Source organism: Sycon ciliatum, chromosome 10 (assembly GCF_964019385.1).
Source record: "Sycon ciliatum chromosome 10, ocSycCili1.1, whole genome shotgun sequence".
In the NCBI taxonomy this organism is placed as follows: domain Eukaryota; kingdom Metazoa; phylum Porifera; class Calcarea; order Leucosolenida; family Sycettidae; genus Sycon; species Sycon ciliatum.
The window spans coordinates 16,600,324-16,623,459 of NC_088652.1; the positions used below are offsets into that span (position 1 = coordinate 16,600,324).

The 23,136-nt window shown below is 48.5% G+C and overlaps 1 protein-coding gene across 1 annotated transcript; it reads left to right on the forward strand.

Annotated features, from left to right (window-relative positions):
• Nucleotides 1–2,385: 2,385 nt before the first annotated feature.
• On the forward strand, nucleotides 2,386–22,621 carry LOC135826444 (microtubule-actin cross-linking factor 1, isoforms 6/7-like). The gene is made up of 13 exons (XM_065339054.1): nucleotides 2,386–2,858; nucleotides 6,234–6,255; nucleotides 7,253–7,341; nucleotides 7,944–8,001; nucleotides 8,408–8,530; nucleotides 8,740–8,802; nucleotides 11,515–11,616; nucleotides 11,926–12,008; nucleotides 12,597–12,794; nucleotides 13,988–14,104; nucleotides 17,830–17,941; nucleotides 18,907–18,964; nucleotides 19,762–22,621. Exons 1-13 carry the CDS (start codon nucleotides 2,644–2,646, stop codon nucleotides 21,525–21,527), a joined length of 3,006 nt encoding a protein of 1,001 aa, XP_065195126.1. The 5' UTR covers nucleotides 2,386–2,643; the 3' UTR covers nucleotides 21,528–22,621.
• The last annotated feature ends 515 nt before the right edge of the window (nucleotides 22,622–23,136 follow it).

Consider the following 23,136-nt stretch of genomic DNA (forward strand, 5'->3'; position numbering starts at 1 on the left):
CAATTTCCCTTTCTTTTTCTTCTTCTTCGGTGATTTGGCACCGGCTGCTGTTGATTCTTGTTCAGTCGGTTCATCGTCAGATGACTGGAGGGGGGCCTGGTGTTTTTTCTGTCGTTGACGCCGCTGTTTCAGTTTCTTCGTCGGTGATGCTGGCAGGCCCTCGGCAACTGGCTGCGAGCTAAACATGTCCTCCGACTCGTAGCTAGCGTCGATGGCCGTAGTCTCACCGAAGCTGGCCGTGCTCGTGTTCAGCACATCGTTAAAACTATCGGCCGTGTCGTCTGCCGAGTGCGGTGGCACAGAGTCCTCCACAAGAACCTGATCGTCAGTACTGGCAGAGTGAAGAGATGCGACCGAGTTTTGCTTGTTCGTTGCCGCCGTCCCAGTTGCCAGCGCGTCCGTTTTTTCAATGGAGTTCCTGCGGACTGACCTCTTCTTTTTCTTTGACGACTTAGCATCAGCTGCTTCTGGTAGTTGTTGTTTACTGGGCTCACTGTCGGACGACTGGTGGCTTTTCTGTCGTTGACGCCGCTGTTTCAGTTTCTTCATTGGTGATGCCGGCAGGCCCTCGGCAACTGGCTGTGAGCCGAACATGTCCTCCGACTCGTAGCTAGCGTCGATAGTTGTAGTCTCGCCGAAGCTGGCGGTGCTCGTGTTGTGCACGGTGTTAAAACTATCGGCCGTGTCGTCTGCCGAACCCGGCGGTATGGAGTCCTCCACGAGAACCTGATTTTCATCCGCGACGTCGTCGTTAGCGACCACAGCAGCAGCAGCAGCCGCAGGAACGTCGTGAAGGTCAGCGAGAGGAGCTGCTCGCCGCCGCTTCTTCCTCCGTTTGCGTGGCGTGTCCTCTGGAGGACTGGTGACACTCTCACTTCGGCTCACGTCGTCCGCCGTGCCGGTCAACTCCACCGGCATAGCGGTGGTCACATCAGGAGAATCCTGCGGCAAGGAGTCCTCGACTAGCACGTCGTCGCTCTCGGCGGCAGCCACTCGGAGCTTTTTTCTCCTGCGCTTGCCAGGCATGGGCGTACTGATCACGGCGTCACCAGTGCTCGCCATGCTCTCATCTGCCCAGTCAAAGATGTTGCCATTGACAGCTGCCGGATCTTCCGAATCTACAGGCAGAGAATCCTCGACCAGCACAGGATCTTCGCTAGGCGGCTCTGGTAGCTGTTCGTCAGCAGTACTTGAAGGACGCTTCTTCTTTCGCCGCTTCACCGGCGTTCCTTCTGCACCAGCCGGGTCGGCATTGCGCTTACGCCGACGCTTCTTTCCCGTTCTCGGCGGTGACTGGAGCTCGTCCTCCGCTGGGACCTGGGACAGTGTGAATGTTGTGTCGACTGCCGACTGAGTCTGGCCAAACAGGCCTGGCGCTTCTCCAAGGTCCTGTGGCAGGTAATCGGGGTCTAAGCCCGTAGTTCCGTGCGCACTACCACTGATTTCAGCAGCTGAATATTGTGGCTCATCAAATGAGCGGAGATCACTATCTGTGGACACAATCAGCTTCAGCGGGGGAACTTCCGGGGGCTCTACGTACGGCTTGTAAGAATTCTCAGGCTGCAGGGCATTCATTGTAGACGAGTTGATAAGTCTCTTTGGCTGACCGGACTTGCGTCTTCGACTGCCAGTAACGGATGGCGACGGCGTGCAGGAGTTGGTGGAGCCCCACAAATCATTTTGTAGCAGCGATTTGTCAGCTCCTGTGGCGCTCTTCAGACCAGCAGTCAAGGCACTACTGTCGAAGCCCTTGCTTCTTTTCCTGGGAGTATCCATAACATACTATAGTAGTCACTACGAGAACATATGAACGCTCAACAAGATTTGTCAAGAGAAGAATAGAAGCTTTGAAACAAACTGCAGAGCTAGCTAGAGGAGGTATTTTTGTTCGATACAAAAATCAAACCAAATAAAACATTAACTGCTTTTTTTGTAACCGTCTACCGCGTACCGGTATTTTTTCGTTTCTTGAGCTAGTGAGTCGGTATTTTACGACTCATCATTCAGTCAACGGGCCTCGGCAACCATGGCAACGGCCAAGGACGTCGGATCGCGGAGGTAGCAGATGGCGATGCATCCGCCACATCGCTGACGCGCATGTAGTACTGCACAGATACTAGTGACGTAGACTGTAGATCTACACGTCACGATCACGTACACAGTTCGGGCTACGTCTCTAGACTACGTACACAAAGAAAAATAGTGGCACCTACCTGCCTATCTCGTACTCGATCGTACAGCCTACTACATGTACAGGGGATGGCCCACGCGCCCATGCGCCTAGCGCCTGGTAACGGACCGCACGTAACGTTCAGCATACGTAATTTTTGTGTACGTGTGTTCTTTTGCCACGACGTACTGCGTAAGTAATCATTAGTTTTGTTTTGGATCCACGCGGTCCACATCACCTTTGATTTTGAAAGTGTCGAGAAAGTGAATTTGTTGGATGGAATGTGTTGTCTTGTGTAAATAATGAGAGTTGGTATGGTTTGTTATGAGGTCCTTCTTGAAGAGTTGGATAAAATGAGGTAAAGCCTCAACGATTCTTGTTTATACTGTCAGCAGTGACCCGCTCAGTAAGAATGTAGGAACGTCGGTTGGCAGTGCTCTTGGAGGTGACAGCAGTACAAACTGGTCAGCAGAATGGCCAAGAAAGTGCCAGATGAGCGGAGCAAGCTCCTGTCATACGACCATATCTCTGAGATTTCTCCGCTCGTCTCTCTGGGCAAGCTGCGCGAGGAGATGGTCAGCGTGGTCAGCGAGGGATTCTACGGTCAGTCGAGACCGTGCGATGCTGACATAGCCAAGTCGATGGGCTTGAGCGAGGACACGGTGCAAGCACTCGACAAGCTGGCCAGGTAGGTGCTGAACATTAAACTTTAGCCTCCAGCACAATTATTTTGCCACTCTTGTCATGTCCGGCAGAGAACAAAATTATTAATCAATTATGACGTATCCTGAAGCTGAGTGATTTGAGAATGATGTTTTGGTCACTCGTGCACTTGGAAGAAAACGAGTCTAAAGTATGTAGTCAAGCACGCTCACTGTGATGACGGCTGAATCTTGCCCGAGCCTGCCGTAGGCCCTCGGGGCTGCAGGAGAGGGCAAGATTCAGCCATCGCGAAGAGAGTGTGCTTGATTTGATTTACAACACGAAGCAACATATTATCAGGAAAGGTCCAAGGCCGAAGGGACAAATTGTTCCCAAAATGACGTCTGTCCGGCATGATGGCCTAATTATGCCACGCTGCGGCGGGAAGGTTGCCTATTGGCCATGGCCTGGGAAACCATCACGTGTCACATAGGAACACAGCTATCCATCAGGACTAAAACACGTGCACTGTACGAGTGCAATCATGATTCTTATCTTTGGCTGTGTGGTACGGTACAACATGAAAGTCTAACGTTTTAACGACCAATTTTTTTTCGTTATTTGAAGAAACGTTAGCGCGAACCTTTGTTTGAGATGTGTGTGTAAAGATGCACTTACAGCTGGGTGGCCAGGTAGCCGTCGTTAAACTTTCTGCACGTTTTCATGCCAAAATTACGAAAAAACGCTTAACTTTTTGGTCGTTAAACTTTCCGGTTTTACAGTAGATGTAATTGAGTTAGAACTTCAAAATAAACAACAACTTGAGAAGCACATGTGCGTCAGGGATCGAGAGCTACATGTACATACTGCCGTAAAAGCTCGTATTAACGCCCACCCAGTATAACTCCCGCTACCCGCGTACGCGCCCAGGTGCCCAGTGTCAACACTCTTGTCCCGTTTTCTAGCCCACCTCCGTGTAAACGTCCGTGGGCGAAACACACAGGCCCGGTACACAGTGCAGTGCATGCACAGCTCCACGCGCATGCACGGTACTGTAGTGTAGTGTGCTGTACACTGTGCTACCCTTATGCATGTACATACATGTTGTTCGTTGACAGCATGTAACAAGGCGGAGGACACCGTGTTCGCAAACAGTGACCTTACTACAGTCAGACCTCGCATAGCCGCACACATCCGTTTTCCACGAAAATATCCGGATGGGCGAGGGAACCGGATAATCGAACACACATACTGTATGTAAGCATGGCATATGCTGTAAATCGGTAACCAACGATTTTCTTCCAGATGGCGAGGGATCCGGATAAGCGAGGACCGGATAAGCGAGGTCTGACTGTACAACCATCCACGGTTGGTAGAGCCCCGGTCCGTTGGGACCATCTGAACCTTATGGGTGTCGAACCCAGTCCGGTCCTGGCCCTCGTGATGCAAGGGGAGTTTTTAGACTTCTCCTAACTCTAATACCCTGTACTTATATGTGATGGAGTCAGATCTCGTTTAACCGCACACATCCGTTTTCCACAAAAATATCCGGATAGGCGAGGGAACCGCGATAATCGAACACACATACTGTATGTATGCACTACATAATAATTATGCTGTAAATCGGTAACCAACGATTTTCTTCCGGATGGCGAGGGATCCGGATAAAAGAGAACCGGATAAGCGAGGTCTGGCTGTAGTGCGGCATGATGTGAACGTAAGTCTCATTTCACTTATCCGGGCCCGAATTCACGCCCATGTTCTGCAGCTTCACTAAGGTTTCCGTCCAGGGCCTTATGACCTGCTTTTACGGTATGCGCATGCAGCGCAAATGTCACTGCCGTGTCTACTGGCAATGACGGGCACCTCGTTCAGAGCACGGCAGAGGTACCCCATTCGGAGCTCGTGTGCAGAAGCGCGAACATCAAAATTTCACTGTACAGGTCAGACCTCGCTATAACGTAATCTCTGGGGGATGGGAGAAATTATGTTATAGCGAGGTTTATGTTATAGTGAGTTGGGCACACCAATTATGCAATATGTATGTCAAAATGACGCTCTTCACTTACTGATTACAACTGCACTGTTTTATATACAGGTGTGATGATGACTAGCAAAAATGTGTACAGGCTTGTGAGCAAAGGGGTGACAAGAGTCATGTAGTGCGTGTACGTGTACATGTGACATGATTAGAGCCTATAAAAAGTAATGGGAGTAGTAAAATACCGGTATTTTACTACTCCCTGCTTCCGAGGTGGACAGCTCAGTCTCGAATTCGTCGCCAGAAGGCATGCATGCCGTGTAAATAGTCATTTTATACGAGTTTTTACGTTATGCTGAGGTCTCCGTGCGCCCGGGACCCAGCAAACAGTGTGTTATAGCGAACATTACGCTATAGCGGATTATGTTATAGCGAGGAAATTGTGTACAGAAGTGATGCGGTTTCGGCAGGGACATTCACATTTGTACGTTGTAGTGAGGTTTATGTTATAACGGGGGTCGTTATAGCGAGGTCTGACCTGTACGACAAATAAGTCTCGACTGCATGCTTGCACACACCCAGTGTATGGCAGTACTCAAGTTGTCGTGCAGCGCTGTGCGGCAGTACGGTGAATCGTCGGTGATAGCAAATTTAGCACTGAAAATCGGTTTCGTTGCTGAGCACTTTTTCCCGTCAAAAGTTGGCTAAGGCCCTCATCAGACTACGTACATAGAAAATCCAGTACAAAATCACATAAAACCTAAAAGGCAACATTTTTCCATGCCTGCTTTCAGACTACACATTTTACATGCAATATACAGGCAACCTTTGACCCTACGAAATTGCGCAAGGGGCCTGGGATGTGTGAAAGCAGCGGACAGTCGTACCCGGGTACAAAGTTCGTACAACTGCCTGGTGAAAGTACGATAAATGCAGGAAAGTTGCCTTGTACAAGGGTTGGCACCCTGCCTGAAAGGATTGGGCAGCTTTTTAGGCTTCCCGCCAGATTCTTGTTGTTGTCCTGGAAACTTCTATGTAAATGTGACTTATAGGCTGTTTTGTACCTAGTCTGAAGAGGGCCTAAGGAACGTACGTACGACTTTGTGTGCTCGAGGTTGTAACGGCCTAATCTAGCGCTTTTGTTGTTGTTTTGCCCAACGTCTCATGTATAATAATAACATGGACTGCGTATATTTTAAAAGAGAATGAGGGCCAGTTTGGATTCGTCGTACTCCTGATGATTGCAGTAGCATGGAACTTTGAGTTACGACGAATCCGAACTGGCCTTCTTTCTCGTTCGAAACGCTCTGCACTTTGTGCATTGAGCCCTTTGCCGGCACTTTGCCAAACTTACTCCTTTGGACTTCATGGACTTCAGTAGGTATTCACCAGTGCATGTTGGTGTTGTTCTCGTTATGTTCTGTGCTTTGTTTTCTGCAGTGTGGAGAACATGGCCTACGAGGTACGTGCAGCAGCCTGTCTTTATGTGTGTGCACCGTATTTTCCCGGTTATAAGTTGACCTTTTACGACCTGCAAACTAAATGAAAAGAGTTCTGCTTGGACAGGTTGCCAAATATGCCTCCATTGTGAAGAAATGCTGATGTTGTGTGTCAGGAGCCGTAGTGTGTGTGTGTGTGTGTGTGTGTGTGTGTGTGTGTGTGTGTGTGTGTGTGTGTGTGTGTGTGTGTGTGTGTGTGTGTGTATGTGTGTGTGTGTGTTTGTGTTTGTGTGTGTGAGAGAGAGAGAGAGAGAGAGAGAGAGAGAGAGAGAGAGAGAGAGAGAGAGAGACAGAGACAGAGAGTGTGTGTATGCTGATGTTGTCACCTCTTGCTGTTGCTTCTTCATAAATCCTGCCGTATCTCACCTTCTCACTATTCTGCTTGGTGTCCTTGCAACTGTGTGTGTTGTTGCATCTGGTTCGCTGCAGCTGTTGGTGACACATTTCTTACATACTGAATATATCACTTTTTTCATGCACTATTTTAGCTCCTTGTAAAAATCATCGCACCAGTTTGGCGCATATTTCTTCCCCTATATTGACTGTGCTTCCCTCAAGAAGACATGGACTAAAATCTTTAAGTAAAATTTGGCTTGCAAAGCAACACCGGCTCACAATCAATCACTGCTTTTCACAAATTCATTTCAGAAATAAATTCAATTCAACGTTTCGGTCATAAAATAACTGACATGGATTAGTTGAAGCATCAGTTGTACAAGTACCTGTAGTACTCGCCTAAGTCAAGTCTCGCTACTGGTGTGTTGTTCCCATGGCTACAGTTATGTCTTTTCCGAAGAGGGCTCAATTTGCCGAAAGCAAAGAGCGTGTATCTTTAAGTGAACATTGTAGCTGACATTTTCTGGCACGTCATCGTTTGGATAATCAAGGTATTCAACTAGTGCTGAGTTGTCTAGTTGTCTGCCTTTCTCCATGCATACCTCTACGTTGCTGTTCATCTAGGACCCTATCATTCCGAAGAACCTCTCCAACTATACAGCGTTTCAGTTTGACAAGGAAGACATCAAGCTCGAGACGTTACAGAAGTGCAAGTAGGTGTAACCGAGCGAAGACACATGCTAGCTGAGGACTGTGTTCTTTTCTGCTGTGGTGTGTGTGTGTGTGTGTGTGTGTGTGTGTGTGTGTGTGTGTGTGTGCGTGCGTGCGTGCGTGCGTGCATGCGTGCGTGCGTGTGTGTGTGTGTGTGTGAGAGAGAGAGAGAGAGAGAGAGAGAGAGAGAGAGAGAGAGAGAGAGAGAGAGAGAGAGAGAGAGAGAGAGAGAGAGAGAGAGAGAGCATGTGTACCTGTGTGCAGCTTCATGGTTTGTTCTAGACATCTACTTGCAGCTCACAACTAAGTGATGAAAGTAATCTTCTTTCACCTGAAAAGCACCACCATTTCCACTGTACTTTCTGGCACTGTAAAGCCGGCTGATTGATTATTTCGCACGGTAACTGCTTCCACACTTCTTTCTTCTCTATTTTTGGCAGCCGTCCTGTCACATTGTGTGTGTGTGTGTGTGTGTGTGTGTGTGTGTGTGCTTGCGTACATGTGTGTTCGAGTGTGTGTGTGTGTGTGTACGTGTGTGCTTGCATACGTACGTGTGCGTGCTTGTGTACGCATGTGTTTGTGCCTGCACGTCTCTGCCTGGCAGGAGCTTGTCCGCCGAGTTTCAGCAACAAAATACCACTTTTGAACAACTTCCTAAGCAGGTGAGGGATAAAGTTGCTGTCATTTCTCTGCTTGCGGTGTTTGGTGTTAACTGGAGCCTAATACGGAGCTGTGGGTTACCGTTTGTTAAAACACACCCTGTATATGCTTCCTTGGTTGATTATCATGCGTTCAACCTTGTCCTTTTTGCATAGTTATGACTTGAATTGTTCTCTCTCTGTCTCTCTCTGTCTCTCTCTCTCTCTCTCTCTTTCTCTCTCTCTCTTTCTCTCTCTCTCTTTCTCTCTCTCTCTCTCTCTCTCTCTCTCTCTCTTTCTCTCTCTCTTTCTCTCTCTCTCTCTCTCTCTCTCTCTCTCTCTTTCTTTCTTTCTGTCTGTCTCTCTGTTTGTCTATCTATCTATCTATCTCTCTCCCCCTCCCTCACACACACTGTTCTAACATGCACAGACCCAACGACTACTCACTAGCCAAGTGAAGTATAAGCTAGCAAGAGAGGACTTACGTGTTCAGGCTCCTGAAGTACTCATCTCCTATGCCATCGCTGACACCAAGAGGCTTCTCGCCAAGTTTGTGAGTAGGGGTTCTAGTCGAGGACAATGATTACCCATATATCGGTGTTTACTTAGTGTTCGACGATTCCATCTTACTCCATTATCCTTGTAAAGCGCTCGCAGGTATTCTGACCGTTGTGTGTGTGTGTGTGTGTGTGTGTGTGTGTGTGTGTGTGTGTGTGTGTGTGTGTGTGTGTGTGTGTGCGCGTGTGTGTGCTCTACTGGTAGCCGAAACGCAATCAGATCCTGCCCTCTCACTTCAGCAAGGGTTTCACGATCCTGGGCTCTCAGGTATGGCGTAGTGTGTTTGTTATGCATTGTGCTGGCTTGTTGTTATGTCCGCGTGCCCACGTCACACTCTTAACCAACACAAGGAATCCTGGTGCAAACAACTGGCTTCTTCATGAAACTCCACACGAATATAAAATGAGCTCACGGGCAGAGCAGGATTGTCCTGACCCATGGCAAAGCGATTTCTATGACATCACGTACACATACGCATCAACTCCTCCTTTCAAAGTTCAAGAAAATGGAAAGATCAGCATTCTTTGCAATGGCTTTGAGGGCCACTACGAAGTTGTCGAACAACTCGCCTGCCTCCTGCCGACGCTTCGCAAGCGCTGTTCGGTCCAAGGCAACGTTGCGCTGGCTCCTGAGAAAGCCATGAATGGCGTCCAGCACATCCGTGACGGACACACAAGAGCCTATATCAATAGCATGCTCCAGAGTGGCAAGTATGTTTCTTACCAAACGTACGCAGATGTGCCAACTGCTCTCGGATACTCAATTTATCTAACTGGATGAGGGTGGCATAATCGTCCCACCGGGCTCGCCAGCCAGAGAAATCATGAAGGGAGATTCCGGAGTCTAACTCGGAAGCGGGCTTCGATAATTTTCACGAAACGAAAGAGTTTAGTTACGACCCTCCCCGCTGAACGAAAAATATATTGACTTCACAGCTAGAATGGATTGATGTTTCAGCTATCAATATTTTTCAGAACGAAACTCTCCTCGACCCACCCACCCGTAAAGAAACTTTTTCGTTTTGTGTAAAAGATTGATAATAATAATAATAATAATGGACGGCCCCTTATGACGAGTGCACAATGAACCCTGTCTAAGACGACCGCTCAAGGGACCTTCAAAACGTGGTCTCTGTTACCAGGCGGTCTCCTTATCCAGGGTCATTTGACTGGAAAATAGCATCCCTTGGTCCTGGTTTCAGTGGTCTTGTGGGACGGGTGAGTGCCTTATCCGAGTGGTCACTGCCTTGACAACTTTTACTTTACTTGCAATGCAGACAGACCCTATCGCGTCTAGGATATGATAAGTAACGTAAAGTACCGCCAGAGCGCCCCACCAACTCGTCCTTCCGTGGTCGTGCTGTGGAGGTGGTGTCCTGTCTGAAGGTCATACGGCATGTACCTTGTACGCACATTGCACACTGTGCAGACAATCTGTACTCAGTTTACGGCGGAGCCCCACACGAAAACATGCTAAGCGTGACCTTACAGTCCATTTCAAAACTATAGACACGTACCTAGGCAAAAACCGTTATGCCAGCATCTATACCACATAAAATCTGTGATCACTTTGTGCATAATTTTTTCCGAATTGGGCGTCTGTTATCCAATCGTTTAGAAACTATATGAGAGTAATTGTGGAGCGGACCTGAGCAATATTCCGAAAACTATTCTCAAAAAGCTCCAGCCAAATTTGAAATATTTCAAAAACCCTACGCGTCTATAGTTTTGAAATGGACTGTAGTGCACTAAGGTTCTCACACCGTGCAAACTTTGTTGTACTCTGCCATTTGATTTTCCTTTACCTGGCTATAAAATCAGGGTGGGGCGGTCTCGCAGTACTTTACGGTATATCTGCTCTGTACTGCGGGCTATCCAGTGCGCACACTGTACGCACCGAATATTTTACTGTACCAGCAGCCAGAACTCTGGAGCGGAATATTACATCGCCATGAGCATTGGGTCATTGGAGCGGTCTTGGAAAGGGCTTTCCAGAGGTGTTCTTCGGTGTTGCGAGACCTAGAAAGATGATCGAACGGTGACAAATTATTGTGCAATTCAATCTGAGCTAATTTCGCAGTAGGTTCGCTCGATTACTCCCATGGATAGAATCTCGTCATTCGACTTCATGTAATGCGCCCTGGAATCGGTTCGTAATCGATTCATCCTATTCACATGGGGTGATGAGAATAGCCAGGCGTAATTCATGAATGGATTCAAAATTGATTCGCGGGCAAAATCGAACGCATTCACTGTTCTACTCTAAATGGAGTCGAAGTGTAAACTCCACTTCTTATGTGCACGGTGTATTCCAGTTGTACTAGTCCCTGCAGCTGGCATTAGTCACAGCAAAACTGCCCAGATCCGGGCAGGTTGGGATTGAGCACTGCCCGTAACTATGAATTGACCGCAACCCAGAACATCCAATTCAATATGTATGTCATACAAGTACTTAGTGAACGCAAGTAAACAATTTTTTTATGCCAATCATTAGTTTTTAATGGGCCATTTTTTTATTTATTAAAAAGCCATTTTTGTGAATCTACTTGTAGATGGGTCAGAAAGGTGCCGGTAGACGGATGGGTCCGGATTAGGGGTGTCCGGATGGGTCCGGATTAGGGGTGTCCGTATAGGGGAGGTTACTGTATTTCCAATTAGGGATATTTCATTCACATCCAGTAGAGAGGTTATTGTAGTTTCACAAATTTTCGGTACTTTCTGTGCGTTTGTTTCATACCTAAAACTCCAATGCACCGAACAAACACTAACACACATAATCCAATAGGGAACTGCTTCTCTGTACCGAAAATTTCTGTTCACCTAACCTGGCCTAACTTGAGCACCGACAATTTCTGAAATTAGAGTACTCTCTTGTGATGGTATGGTTCTTTATCTAATCGTTTTTGTAGTCTTTCCGCAAGCGCTTGGCATTGATTCTCTCTTGCTTTTCCTACTCATTTCTTGTCTCGGACACATATAGACACTGGAAGATGTCTGGAAGAACTTAGCATGTCCGTGTGATGAGCGCTGTGTCGGTGAGCTGAGCTCCAATCCCAAACGCCTCAACACTGTCAAAGCCAAGGTACAGGATTCTGTGTGTGTGTCTCTGTGTCTCTGTGTGTGCGTGTGTGTGTGTGCACGTATGTGCACGTGTGTGTTTGTGTGTGTCTGTGTGTGTGCGCACATATGTGCACGTGTGTGTTTGTGTGGGTGTGTGTGTGTGTGTGCACGTGTGCATGCGTGTGTGTGTGTGTGTGGTGGGGGTGGGGGTGCACGCGTGCGCATGTGTGTGTGTGAATTATCTCATGCAGCAGCTCAACTATGGTTGTTCAACTGAAAAATAAATAGCAGAAGTTTGTGTTCTGTGCTTGCTGCTGTTGCTGTTGTTCAGGATGTCTACTCGTCAGCAATGTTCTATATTGAAGGCATTTTCTACAACCACAAGCCCACTGCTGATGGCAGCGATCTCAGCATGTGAGTAAGCTGCTGTGCACCGCAACTGCCCACTGTCCAGGGGGGGGGGGGGGATCTAGTTGAGGTTGCATGGCATGGATGCTCTCTTCAATCACAGAATGTTGTCGTCTCTGTAACTTTGTTTAGATGTTCATTCCGGTAATTATGACCGCGGTCTGGGAGACGGGAGAGAGAGAGAGAGAGAGAGAGAGAGAGAGAGAGAGAGAGAGAGAGAGAGAGAGACAGAGAGAGAGAGACAGAGAGAGAGAGAGAGAGAGACAGAGAGAGAGAGAGAGACAGAGAGAGACAGAGACAGAGACAGAGAGAGAGACACAGAGAGACACAGAGAGAGACACAGAGAGAGAGACAGAGAGAGAGACACAGAGAGACACAGAGAGAGACACAGAGAGAGAGACAGAGACAGAGAGATTGGCTATTCTTTTCTCGTCTAGTCACTCCTATGTTTGATGTTTGGCTCTCCCTGTACATGTCTCTGTGTGTACCCGCACGTGTGTGTGTGTGTTCATGTGTGTGTGTGCGTTCGTATCTATGTGCGCTTGTGTGTTGACATGCACATCTGTTCGTCCTCTGTGTCTGTCTTGCATGCAGGCCTGTGATAGACTATATAAAACGCAAGGATAAGGACGTGGGATATCTATGCCCGTCTATTGTTGAGAAGGCATCGGCGTTGAAGAAACACAACAGTCTGAAAGTGCGTCTCGATTCGCTGAAGGTCCGCTTCGGCTTGCCATACCTATTCATCCACCAGGGAGACTGTGAGCATCTTATCGTCTTCCGCGACATTCGGTACGTACTTCTGTCGCGTGCAGCTGTTGTGTTTGGCAGTACCAAGAATACACAACCCCCAAGAGTGTGCAAATAACTGCCTGCACAACCTCTATGCAGTGCTGCGACGGCCGAACTTCACATCACTTAACGTGGTTCCAAAGGTTACGCTGGGTAACAGTGCAACTGACCACCAGAGAGTTGAGCCCAATGCTGGGTTGCATACAACCCTGTTACGTGTATCAATCATGCACACAATGCGAATAATGTGTACGAGTTTTTCACATGATGTGAAGTTCTGCCGCCCCAGACTCCATAGCTGCAGTTAGACACTCTTATCTTACCTTGGCAGTACTCCAGACAAAGCCCTGGGGAATCCCAAGTTGTCCCCTGCTGGATCAAGAGAAGAGGAGGGAGGGAGGGGTGGCGGTGCCCTTTGCGGGCAGGGTGTATTGATGCCCTTTACGGGGAGCGGGTAGTCCCCTTCATGGCTAGGGGATGGTGGTGCCCTTCACGGGGAGCGGGTAGTCCCCTTCATGGCTAGGGTGTATTGGTGCCCTTCACGGGGAGCGGGTAGTCCCCTTCATGGCTAGGGGATGGTGGTGCCCTTTGCGGGGAGCGGGTAGTCCCCTTCAAGGCTAGGGGATGGTGGTGCTCTTCACGGGGAGCGGGTAGTCCCCCTTTATGGCTAGGGGATGGTGGTGCCCTTTGCGGTGAGCGGTTGGATCTCCCGCGGAAGGGGATCAGTGAAACACTACCCATAGAAGACCTATTCTTGGTAGAAGACTAATCTATTATAACTGCAGCTGTAAAAAATATGTGCCACAAAACCAGCTCAATGGGACACATGCCGCTCTAGGATTCCACAATCAGAGACCAGGTGTACGTGTACATAATGATCCCCTCCCCCACCACCACCACTACCACCACCATCCCGTGCAACTTCACCATCCGTGCTGGCCCGACAGAATTTCATGTTGACGCCGTAGTATGATGGAATGCACGGTGTTCGCATATGTTCAGATGTATGCTATGCCAGTGATGGACGCAACGCGACTTAGTCCTGTACAAACTTGTGCCAGCAAACGAACACATGTGCTGGGTTGTCACCGGTGTACAAACGCTGGAAATCACGTCTGCAAAGAGCATTGTTTAACCCTTTGTCTGTCTATCTGTCTGTATGCCTGCCTGCCTGCGTGCCTGTTTGTCTGCAGGCTCCTGCACCCTGCAGATCCGGCTGACCGTTCCGTCTACCCCCTGCTCACGTCGTTGAAAAGGTTCAACAGCATGCTCAGAGAACCGTGTAATTGCTGCAAGGAGCTGAATGCATCGTAAGTGACGACAGCAGTGCACACACACAACAATGTCCTGTGTGTCTTTCTTGTCTGTACAGTCAGCAAGAGTTGTATATGATTACTGTATGTCAACAAATATTCGGTGCATATTTATTTGCGGCTATTTTCGGCCTGGTCGTGTTTGGCCGAAAATTTGTTGCAGCCGAATTTTCGTTTTGCAAGATTCAGTGTGACAGTATAATATACAGGCGGCAGCAGCACAGGATGAAAATTTGATGGGGCCGAAATGGGTTTTTAGCCGCAAGTTTGTAGACTTACAGTACCAGCAAGTAGAGTAAACGTTGTCGATCAATGCCGCTTGCATGATTTGTAGGCTGGCTGCATCAATAATAGTGTTCTGCGTCGTTTCCAGGCATGCTTGGTAAAATATTATTTTTTCCTTGTTAAAAAAAAAAAAAAAAAGGACAGTAGAACCTGTCAAGACGCGCACTCGGATACGGCGACCACCTGTCCTAGAAGACCACTGAAACCAGGACCAAGGGATGCTATTTCCAGTCAAATGACCCTGGATATTAATGAGACCACCCGGTGACAGCGACCACGTTTTGAGGGTCCGTCGAGCGGTTGTCTTACGCAGGTTTCGCTGCAGCACGAGCGCGTCCCACCACCACCACGTCCTTTCGTGGCCGTGCTGTGGAGGTAGCGTCCTGGCTGTTGGTCGTACGACACGTACCTTGTACACGCATTGCACACCGTGCAGTCCATCCATGGTCAGTTTAGCTTCGGGCGGATTTGAGCTCCGCACAAGAACATGCTAAGGGCGCGTTTGGTTGGTACGAACTAGAACAGGATTCACCAGAACAGCGCGTTTGGTTGGGACTGCACCTGTTCTGGGTCGGCCAGAACATGTTCTGCTTGCTCCGGCCTCGAGGCCGGAGCAGACCGAGCAGTTTCACTTTTTCACAGTGAAACCTGGCGGGAACATCGATTTTGGTCCCAAATGATCACGTGCATACGCTTTTGGGTTGGACTCGTTGTACCGTACAAAGTGACCATGGTGACCCATACACATTTTCAAGTTTCACACATTTTTCCACGAAAATGTGCTCTGTTTCTGGAGTACCGTTTGGTTGGCATGAGGCTGCTCCATGTGCACCAGCTGTTCGATCCTGTTCTAGATCGTACCAACCAAACGCACCCTTAGTGTAGCCTTAGTACACTGCACAAGAAGGTTTTCACGCGAAAATATATACAGAGGCCATTTTTTTTTACGAAAAATGATTTATATATACATAAATGCATGTACGAGGTCACTACACTCGCGTCGTACAAACTTGGTTGCGCCTGCCCTACGGTTTTCCTTTCCCTGGCTGGAAAATCAAGGCGGCGTGCTCTCGCGAGACGTGACGCTCTCACGGCACTTTACGGCACATATTCAACTCACACCTACGACCTTAGGCGAGACCAAAAAATTGAGATTCCCGGGCCCTCCCGCACCAAAATCGAGCCAAAGCCAATTTTTTTAACAGTTCATATATGTACATGTACAGTACTGATCGTGTGAGTAGATCTGTGACGTGGAGTCACACAAACCCGAGCTTGTACGACTCCCTGATGTACAGATCAGGGCCATCGTTGGTCGAAATATAGAAAAATTGACCGGGTAAACCTGTTGTCTGTAAAAAAAATGAATAAAAATTTCCGGAAAATGCTGTAAAAAAAGTTCAACATGACATGTACATATAGTCATGTACATGCATGGGAAAAAAATAAAAAATAAAATTCGCCCGCCCGACCAATTTCACATGGGTCCTGCCCGGGAATCTCGACTTTATTTTGGTCTCGCCTTAGTCCATCCAGTGTGGTGTGTGTGTGTGTGTGTGTGTGTGTGTGTGTGTGTGTGTGTGTGTGTGTGTGTGTGTGTGTGTGTGTGTGCGTGTGTGTGTGTGTGTATGTGTGTGTGTGTTTGTGATTTGGGCCAGTCATGGAAAGTGAAAGAATAAAATTAAAGTAAATTATCGTGTCCGTTCCCAAAGGGAACTCACGACAGCCGCTAACACCGGTAAACCCTAGCGGAAGATGCAGCACCTAATGGTGGGAGTGAGGGAAGAATCCATATCCGGAAACTCCAAGAAGGGATTGAACGAAAACGAAAGAGCTTGGAAGCTCAGGGCCCTATGCTATGCTTTTTTGCCTTGATGACTTAGGCCACACTTTGTTTTTTCTATGTTTCTCGTCTGCAAATTTTAACAAAAGGTATGCGGGCGGGCGGAAAAAACAAAAGCCAAGGAAAAAACAAGAACAATTTCTACTGAAAACTGGATACATTTTACATGTGTTTGCGTGATTCATACAAGACACTGCGTATACCATGTAGAGAGTACTACATTGTACAATCATGTACATGTGATGAAGTCCCATACATGATTGCACTACTGACTGTACATAGTCATTATCACATCAGCCCACGAATATCAGGCAAACTACAACAATGAGAGTATTAAGTTTGATGAATACGAGATGGCGAAGAGAACATACATTTATCTGCTATCGCATCAACAAACGCTTTCCCACTCGTCTTTTTTGGTTTTGTTACTTCAACGTTCTTGTGTCCGGTTATCAAACTCTTGTCTCCACGCTGCTCATCTTTTCCTCGCCATGCGTCCTTTGCTTGGATTTTCTGCCCACGACATCGTTCCACAGACGCCAGTTGCCACGGAACTCGTCCGACTTACGGTATTCCTGGGACCCGCGAGGCTCAGGCAGTGAACGACTGAAAGCTTCGTCATGGCAGCCTTCATCGCAGAGAACGGACGGAGAGCGCTCCTTTGCTGCTGTGGTGCAAACTTTTACGATTTTGATTGACACATCTAGCTGCTGCAGCATGTGCAGCGCACATACATGTACAATGTACGTAGTATGACCTTTTTTTTCTTCCGAAATTTCTGAAAACCTACGCGGGCTATGACGAGAAACATAGAAAAAACAAAGTGTGGCCTTAGACAAAAAAAGCATAGGGATGTTATAAATCTTACAAATTTCTACTTTTTGTTGTTAGACATAACCTGGGATTCGAACCCGCACTATCGCCCTGCATGCATCCCCCGATTCACTTCGCATACATACTTATTCTTCCAAGTTGCTTAACGTTATGATATTGTATTTGAAAGCCCTATTTGAATATGCATTGTGGCCAGCCGTCTTTGATTGTACGGTACGGTACAGGTACGGTCGAGGGTAATACGACACCATCTACCGCCTTGATGACGGCAAAAACAGAATAGGGATGTTATATATTTTTCAATTCTCCTATTTTTTTCAGGCATTACCTGGGATTCGAACCCGCACTATCGTCCTTCATGCATTCCCCCATACACATCGCATTCATACTCATTCTTCCGAATCCAAGTTGCTTCACGTTATGATCTTGCGTTTGAAAGCCCTATTTGAATAGTGCGGCCAGCTGTATGTGGCCAGCTGTGTTTGATGGTACGGTATGGTAGGGGACAGATACGGGATAGCGCCAGGCGTGACACAAACACACAAACACCAAATTAAAGCTGTGTGGACCCTGGCTAGCGCCAGACGTTACTGAAGTAACGTCTTCTGCATAGCTACGGGAATAATTATTATTCAAACTCCGGCAAGTTTGTACACCATTTCTTGATTTGTGATTTTTGGCCTTGGGACGTACTAACTGCCCGTTCCCGTGTGTGTGTGTCTGTGTGTGCGTGTGTGTGTCTGTGTGTGCATGTTTGCAGGTGGATGACATTAGATGACGAAGCAGCACCGTACTCGCCCTGTTTTTTCTGTGAGCACTGTTTTCTTGCACTGCACTATGATCAAAACGACAAGCCCCTGTGTTCATTTCGAGTGAGTACACTTCTGTGTTTACTTTACTGTCACACATACCGCGGCTTCTATGACTTTCTTGGTGAAATTTTGCAGGCTTCTATGCAAGACGGGTATTTCTATGTATGTCAACACTAAAACCAGGCTTATGTGTGATTTGATGGGCCCGAAATTGCGGCTTCTATTCAAGTGCGGCTTTTATACAAGACTTTACGGTATGCATGTGTGCATTGTCTTGGGCTTTGAGGAAATTGTTGTCACTGACATTGTTCGTACTATGTAGCTCTCCCTGCCCTTGTGTTTTCGACCCTGTCTGACTACGGTCCTCAGCTCTGTCTGTCCATTTTTCTCTCTGTCTATCTATCTATGTGACATATCTGTCTATCTATCTATCTATCTATCTACTCACTCTGCGGACAGAACTGTTTCGTCCTTTGTGGGCTCATTACCGCAGCACAGAGAAAATCTAAAATCTATTTTTCTCTCACTGTGTGTGTGTGTGTCTCTCTCTCTCTCTCTCTCTCTCTCTCTCTCTCTCTCTCTCTCTCTCTCTCTCTCTCTCTCTCTCTCTCTCTCTCTCTCTCTCTCTCTCTCTCTCTCTCTCTCTCTCTCTCTCTCTCTCTCTCTCTCTCTCTCTCTCTCTCTCTCTCTCTCTCTCTCTCTCTCTCTCTCTCTCTCTCTCTCTCTCTCTCTCTCTCTCTCTCTCTCTCTCTCTCTCTCTCTCTCTCTCTCTCTCTCTTACACACACCCACTTGAAACTTCAACAAAACTCGTCTTCCTAATGTGCTGAGCCTCGATAATAATTATTTGTTCCTTATATATTCTTCTCGTGGATCGCAATAAACCTCTGTTTTCAATTTGTTCCTCTCCCGTCCATGCTGTAGTCGAAAACTGGTAAATGATTTTTTGTTTTTGTTTTGCTTCTTTGTGTGCCCGCGTGCGCGTGTGTGTGTGTGTGTGTGTGTGTGTGTGTGTGTACATGTCAGGCGTATCACAGTATTGACGAAGACCGTGGCTATCTGGAGAGATCAGGCTATGGTGAAGGTGCGTTAAACTTAGTGTAGATCAATTCTACCGAACAGAGGGCAATTTCACTCAATGCTTCCAAGACTACATAACCGCCAAGAGTGTGCAAGTCCAGCCTATGGGGTCTGCGATGGCAGAACTTCACATCACGTGACGGACCCGTACACATTATGTACACCATGTGCATGATAGACTCAGGGTTGCACGCAACCCTGCTTTGGGTTCAAGTCTCTTGGGATGACTTTGCACTGTTCGCCAGTGTAACCTTTTGAACCATGTCAGGTCATGTAAAGTTCTGCCGCCGTAGCACTGTATAGAGGTTGTGTAGGGCCTTTCACCGCACTATAATCCAGCATGAATTTGCGATGTAAGTTGCTCTCGTGGGATTTTACAGTACATGCCCTGCAAACTTTGTTTTGTGCAGACTATGCCATGCTGATTCTAACCAATAGCATCTGTTTGTGTGTTTGTGTGTGTGTGTGTATGTGCATGTGTGTGTACGCGCGTGTGTGTGTGTGTGTGTGTGTGGGTGTGTGTGTGTGTGCGTGCCTGTGTACGTTTGTGTGTGCATGTGTGCGCGTGCATGTGTGTGTGTACGTGTGCATGCCTGTGTGTGTTTGTGGGTGTGTTTGTGGGTGTGGGTGTGTCCGTGTGTGTGTGTGTGTGCGTGTGTGCGCGTACATGTTTGTGCGCGTACATGTGTGTGCGCGTACATGTGTGTGCACGCGTGTGTGTGTGTACGTACGTACGTACGTACTTGTGCATGCATATGTGTGTATGTATGCATATGTGTGTATTTGTATGTTCATCTATAGGGGTGGAGCGGCATGTACCGGACATGATACGCGCCTATCACAGCCACCCCGACAACCTGACAAAGAGCAAGCGTGGCCGGGGCAGGGGCCTGCAGTATCACACTCATTACCCGGACAACGACGGAGTGGTACCATGGCGACCACGCTTGCCCGTCAAACTCCGACAAACCCTGCTGGAAGACGGGGACCTTTCACCGCACTCGGAAACAAGCACGGACGATGAATTCGATGACAGCGACAGTGATCTCAGTGATGGTTTTGAAGTTGTCTATAATGACCCGGACAAAACCTACGTGCCACGCGGGGGTACTTGTCCGAACACGCGGTCCAGGCAGCGTCTGACCAGTGTCGGAGCAAGCACCACGGAGGAGACGGGCGACGAAGAGGTGCGCAGCATACTGGACAACACAATGCCGGCGGTGGGAGCTATGATGCCAGCAGCCGCCGAGCCCTGGATTCCCGGCGCCGCCGCCGACAACGATACATCGGCTGTTAATGGGAACATTGCCACGCCACCATGCTCGCAGTCGGCCAGTGCTTTGAGCTGTCGTGTCTCCAGCAGCCGTCGCAAGTCAGTCCCCAAGAAGCTTGTCGCCGTGTACTCCTCCTCCGATGCCACCACCGACATGGACGAGAACGAAGACGAGGGCGTGGACGCGAGTGCGAGCGTTGAGAGCGGCGCACCACAGCTGGATAGCCTAGCACTGCTCGCCGACATGTGGTCTACACACGTGCCGGAAGCCAAGCCCAAACGCAAGCCAGCCAAGTTGGGAGCGGCGGCAGCAGCAGGAGCATCAACACGACCACTGCCGCCCAGTGCTCAGCTGAGGAGATATGAGCCGCCCGCTAAGCGATTGGCAACAACGAATGGCGCTGCAGCATCACCCACAGTGCACCGGTCACACGTTCCCGTCAAGGTGGAGTTCAAAGTGTCCGTGCCTGACGGATCACCACCCCGTGCTGTAGCGCCGTGGATACCGCGATTAGTAGACGATCCGGAGTGTGACGAGCCTGCTGCTGCTGGTAACAATGGTGACTACGGTGCTACGGGTATGGTTTCTGCTGCGGCGGTCGCTGCTCTTGTTGCCGCTGCCACCGGCTGCACGCAAGCGCCAGGTGTGTCTCCGTCGCCGTCGTCGCGGGGTCTGGGCATGCCAGCGAATGGCAACGCTGCCACCGGTATGGTCAGGCCTACGACTGCTGGGTCGTGTTCCAGCGCGACCAGCGGTGCAACACGGCGTAAACCTGCCGCAGTTGCCTCCAAGAAGAAATTGGCTGCCTCATCGCCGACGACGACGACGCCCAACCGTTTTGCCACTTCTCCAGCGCAATCACCGTGGGTGGCATCGACGATTGGCACGCCGACGGAATCTGCTACGGTGACATTCAGGACGCCGCAGATCTCTGCACCATCGTCGCCGAGTTTTTCGCTTCCCGGCAATCTGCTGCGCCCGCTGTCGCCGCCAATTGGTCCCATATCCCTGCCAACTTTGCCCATGATGGCTGCCCTGGATCCCATGTCACTTGCTGGTAGTACATCTCCCTCAAGGCCACAAGCAGCGGCAGCACCAGCAGCAAAAGCAAGAGTGAAACCAGGAGCAAAGGCAGCAGCAAAAGCAGCGGCGAAAGCAGCAGCAAAAGTAGCAGCAGAAGCAGCAGCAGCAGCAGCAGCAGCAGCAGAGGATACCAGTATCCCGTCTAGGCGATCCTTACGACAGGCACGTGCACGTTTTACAGCGAGCTATGCAGAAGAAGAAGAAACGTGACAGCGTGGGTTCACAAGGCGGTACTCGGCAACAACCAGTTTTGCATTACCGGTGAGTTTTCCTTCAGCTGCCATGGATATTTGTACTTCGTAAGTTTTTGACACGAAGAAATGAGAAAATCTACTTGGTCCATTCAAAAGCAGATCTCTCTGTTCTGCTAGGATTTTCCCCGCTTTTTGGTGTCTCGTACATGCTGGCCCTCAGGTTATTTGTGCTTTTTTCAGCCATGATAGCCCAGTTTTCACGCCCCGCAGGTGAAATAGCATAGCAGCGATCTGGTGCACATAGATGACTGTTGTCTGTTGTGTGACTTGAGTATCATTGCACAAGGCAGCCTACTGTTCAGCCTTGTGTTACGACCGGCAGGCCTTGAAACCCTTGAACCCTTTTTTTATTTTTTATTATTGATAGGTTATCATTAACATCCGTCTTAACTGCAGACCCACTCTTGTCAGCCTTATGTCCATTCGGATGGACTCCCTACTTCAGACTCAGTTCAAAGTACTTTCACGCCGCGACGTTATTGCACGGTCGAACTTTTTTTTATGTCTGTCATCTTTGTCCTTTGTCAACCAAGACTGCCTTAGTTTCTTCTTTTCTCATCTCGTTTCTTTTTTCGCTGATGTAATATCCACGACTGGTCGTGGTGCTAATTTCTTAACAATCCTCCTTATGGACGCTCAACGTCAAAGTATGTTCCGCAATCCGCGGCGTTGACATGCTGTCAACCTCTTTTTATGTCTGCTGTCTTGGTCCGTTGTTACGGGAAACCAAGGCTGTTTATAACTTTCTCTTTCCTTTCGTTTCTTGTCCCAGTGATGTAATTTCCACGACTGGTCGTGACGAACTTTCTTTCTGATGTCCTACGCGAGGTTTGGTACACTGTCGTACTCTTTTATACCTGCCGTCTTTGTCCGTTTTAACGGCAAGCCAAGACTGTCTTAGTTTCTCTTGCGTGTGGTCTCTTGTCCAACTTATTTAATTTCCACGACTGGTCGTGGCGCTTTTTTTCTCTCGATTATCCTGCCCTATCCTTGTACTTGAGTTTTGTCGTTCCGGCTTGATTGCCATGACACTGAGTCTTTGTAACTAGACACACTGCTCTTGGAATGTGGATATATTGGATGCATGGAAAAGGGAGGAAGGTGGGTGTCCCTGCAGCGAAAGAATCTGAGAGCAGAGTGGCTTACACAAGCTCCACAGCCCAGACTGCTGATCAGGGCAGGCCCCTTCACTCCTAGGATCCGGGGAGGGACATGTGGTGATGATGGGCCCCTGGGCTGTCCCTCCAGGAAATCGCGATTCCACGGATGCAACAAATTTCGCGATTTTGGCCCAAACCGGCGATTTTCAGGAAAATCCGCGATTTCCCGTGTTTTTTCTTGTTTTCTGCACTATATCTCACATTTTTCTGCACTTTTCACGCAGTGCTTTCCATGATCCAGTAGGTTATTTGCACAGTCAGCAGCAGTAGATCTACTCGTACTACCGAGTAGATATGCGATGCAACAAATTTCGTGATTTGGCCCAAATCCGCAATTTTCTGCAAATAATTCCGCGGATTCCTGGCAAGTTCTGCATCATTCCGCACTTTTCGTCGCATTTTTTG

What these genes read in the sequence shown, in the direction of transcription:
- LOC135826444 (XM_065339054.1), top strand. Translation starts at nt 2,644, where the DNA reads ATGGCCAAGAAAGTGCCAGATGAGCGGAGCAAGCTCCTGTCATACGAC. An exon ending in GCACTCGACAAGCTGGCCAG is followed by an intron (nt 2,859 to 6,233) that starts GTAGGTGCTGAA and finishes TGTTTTCTGCAG; the next exon opens with TGTGGAGAACATGGCCTACG. An exon ending in TGGAGAACATGGCCTACGAG is followed by an intron (nt 6,256 to 7,252) that starts GTACGTGCAGCA and finishes CTGTTCATCTAG; the next exon opens with GACCCTATCATTCCGAAGAA.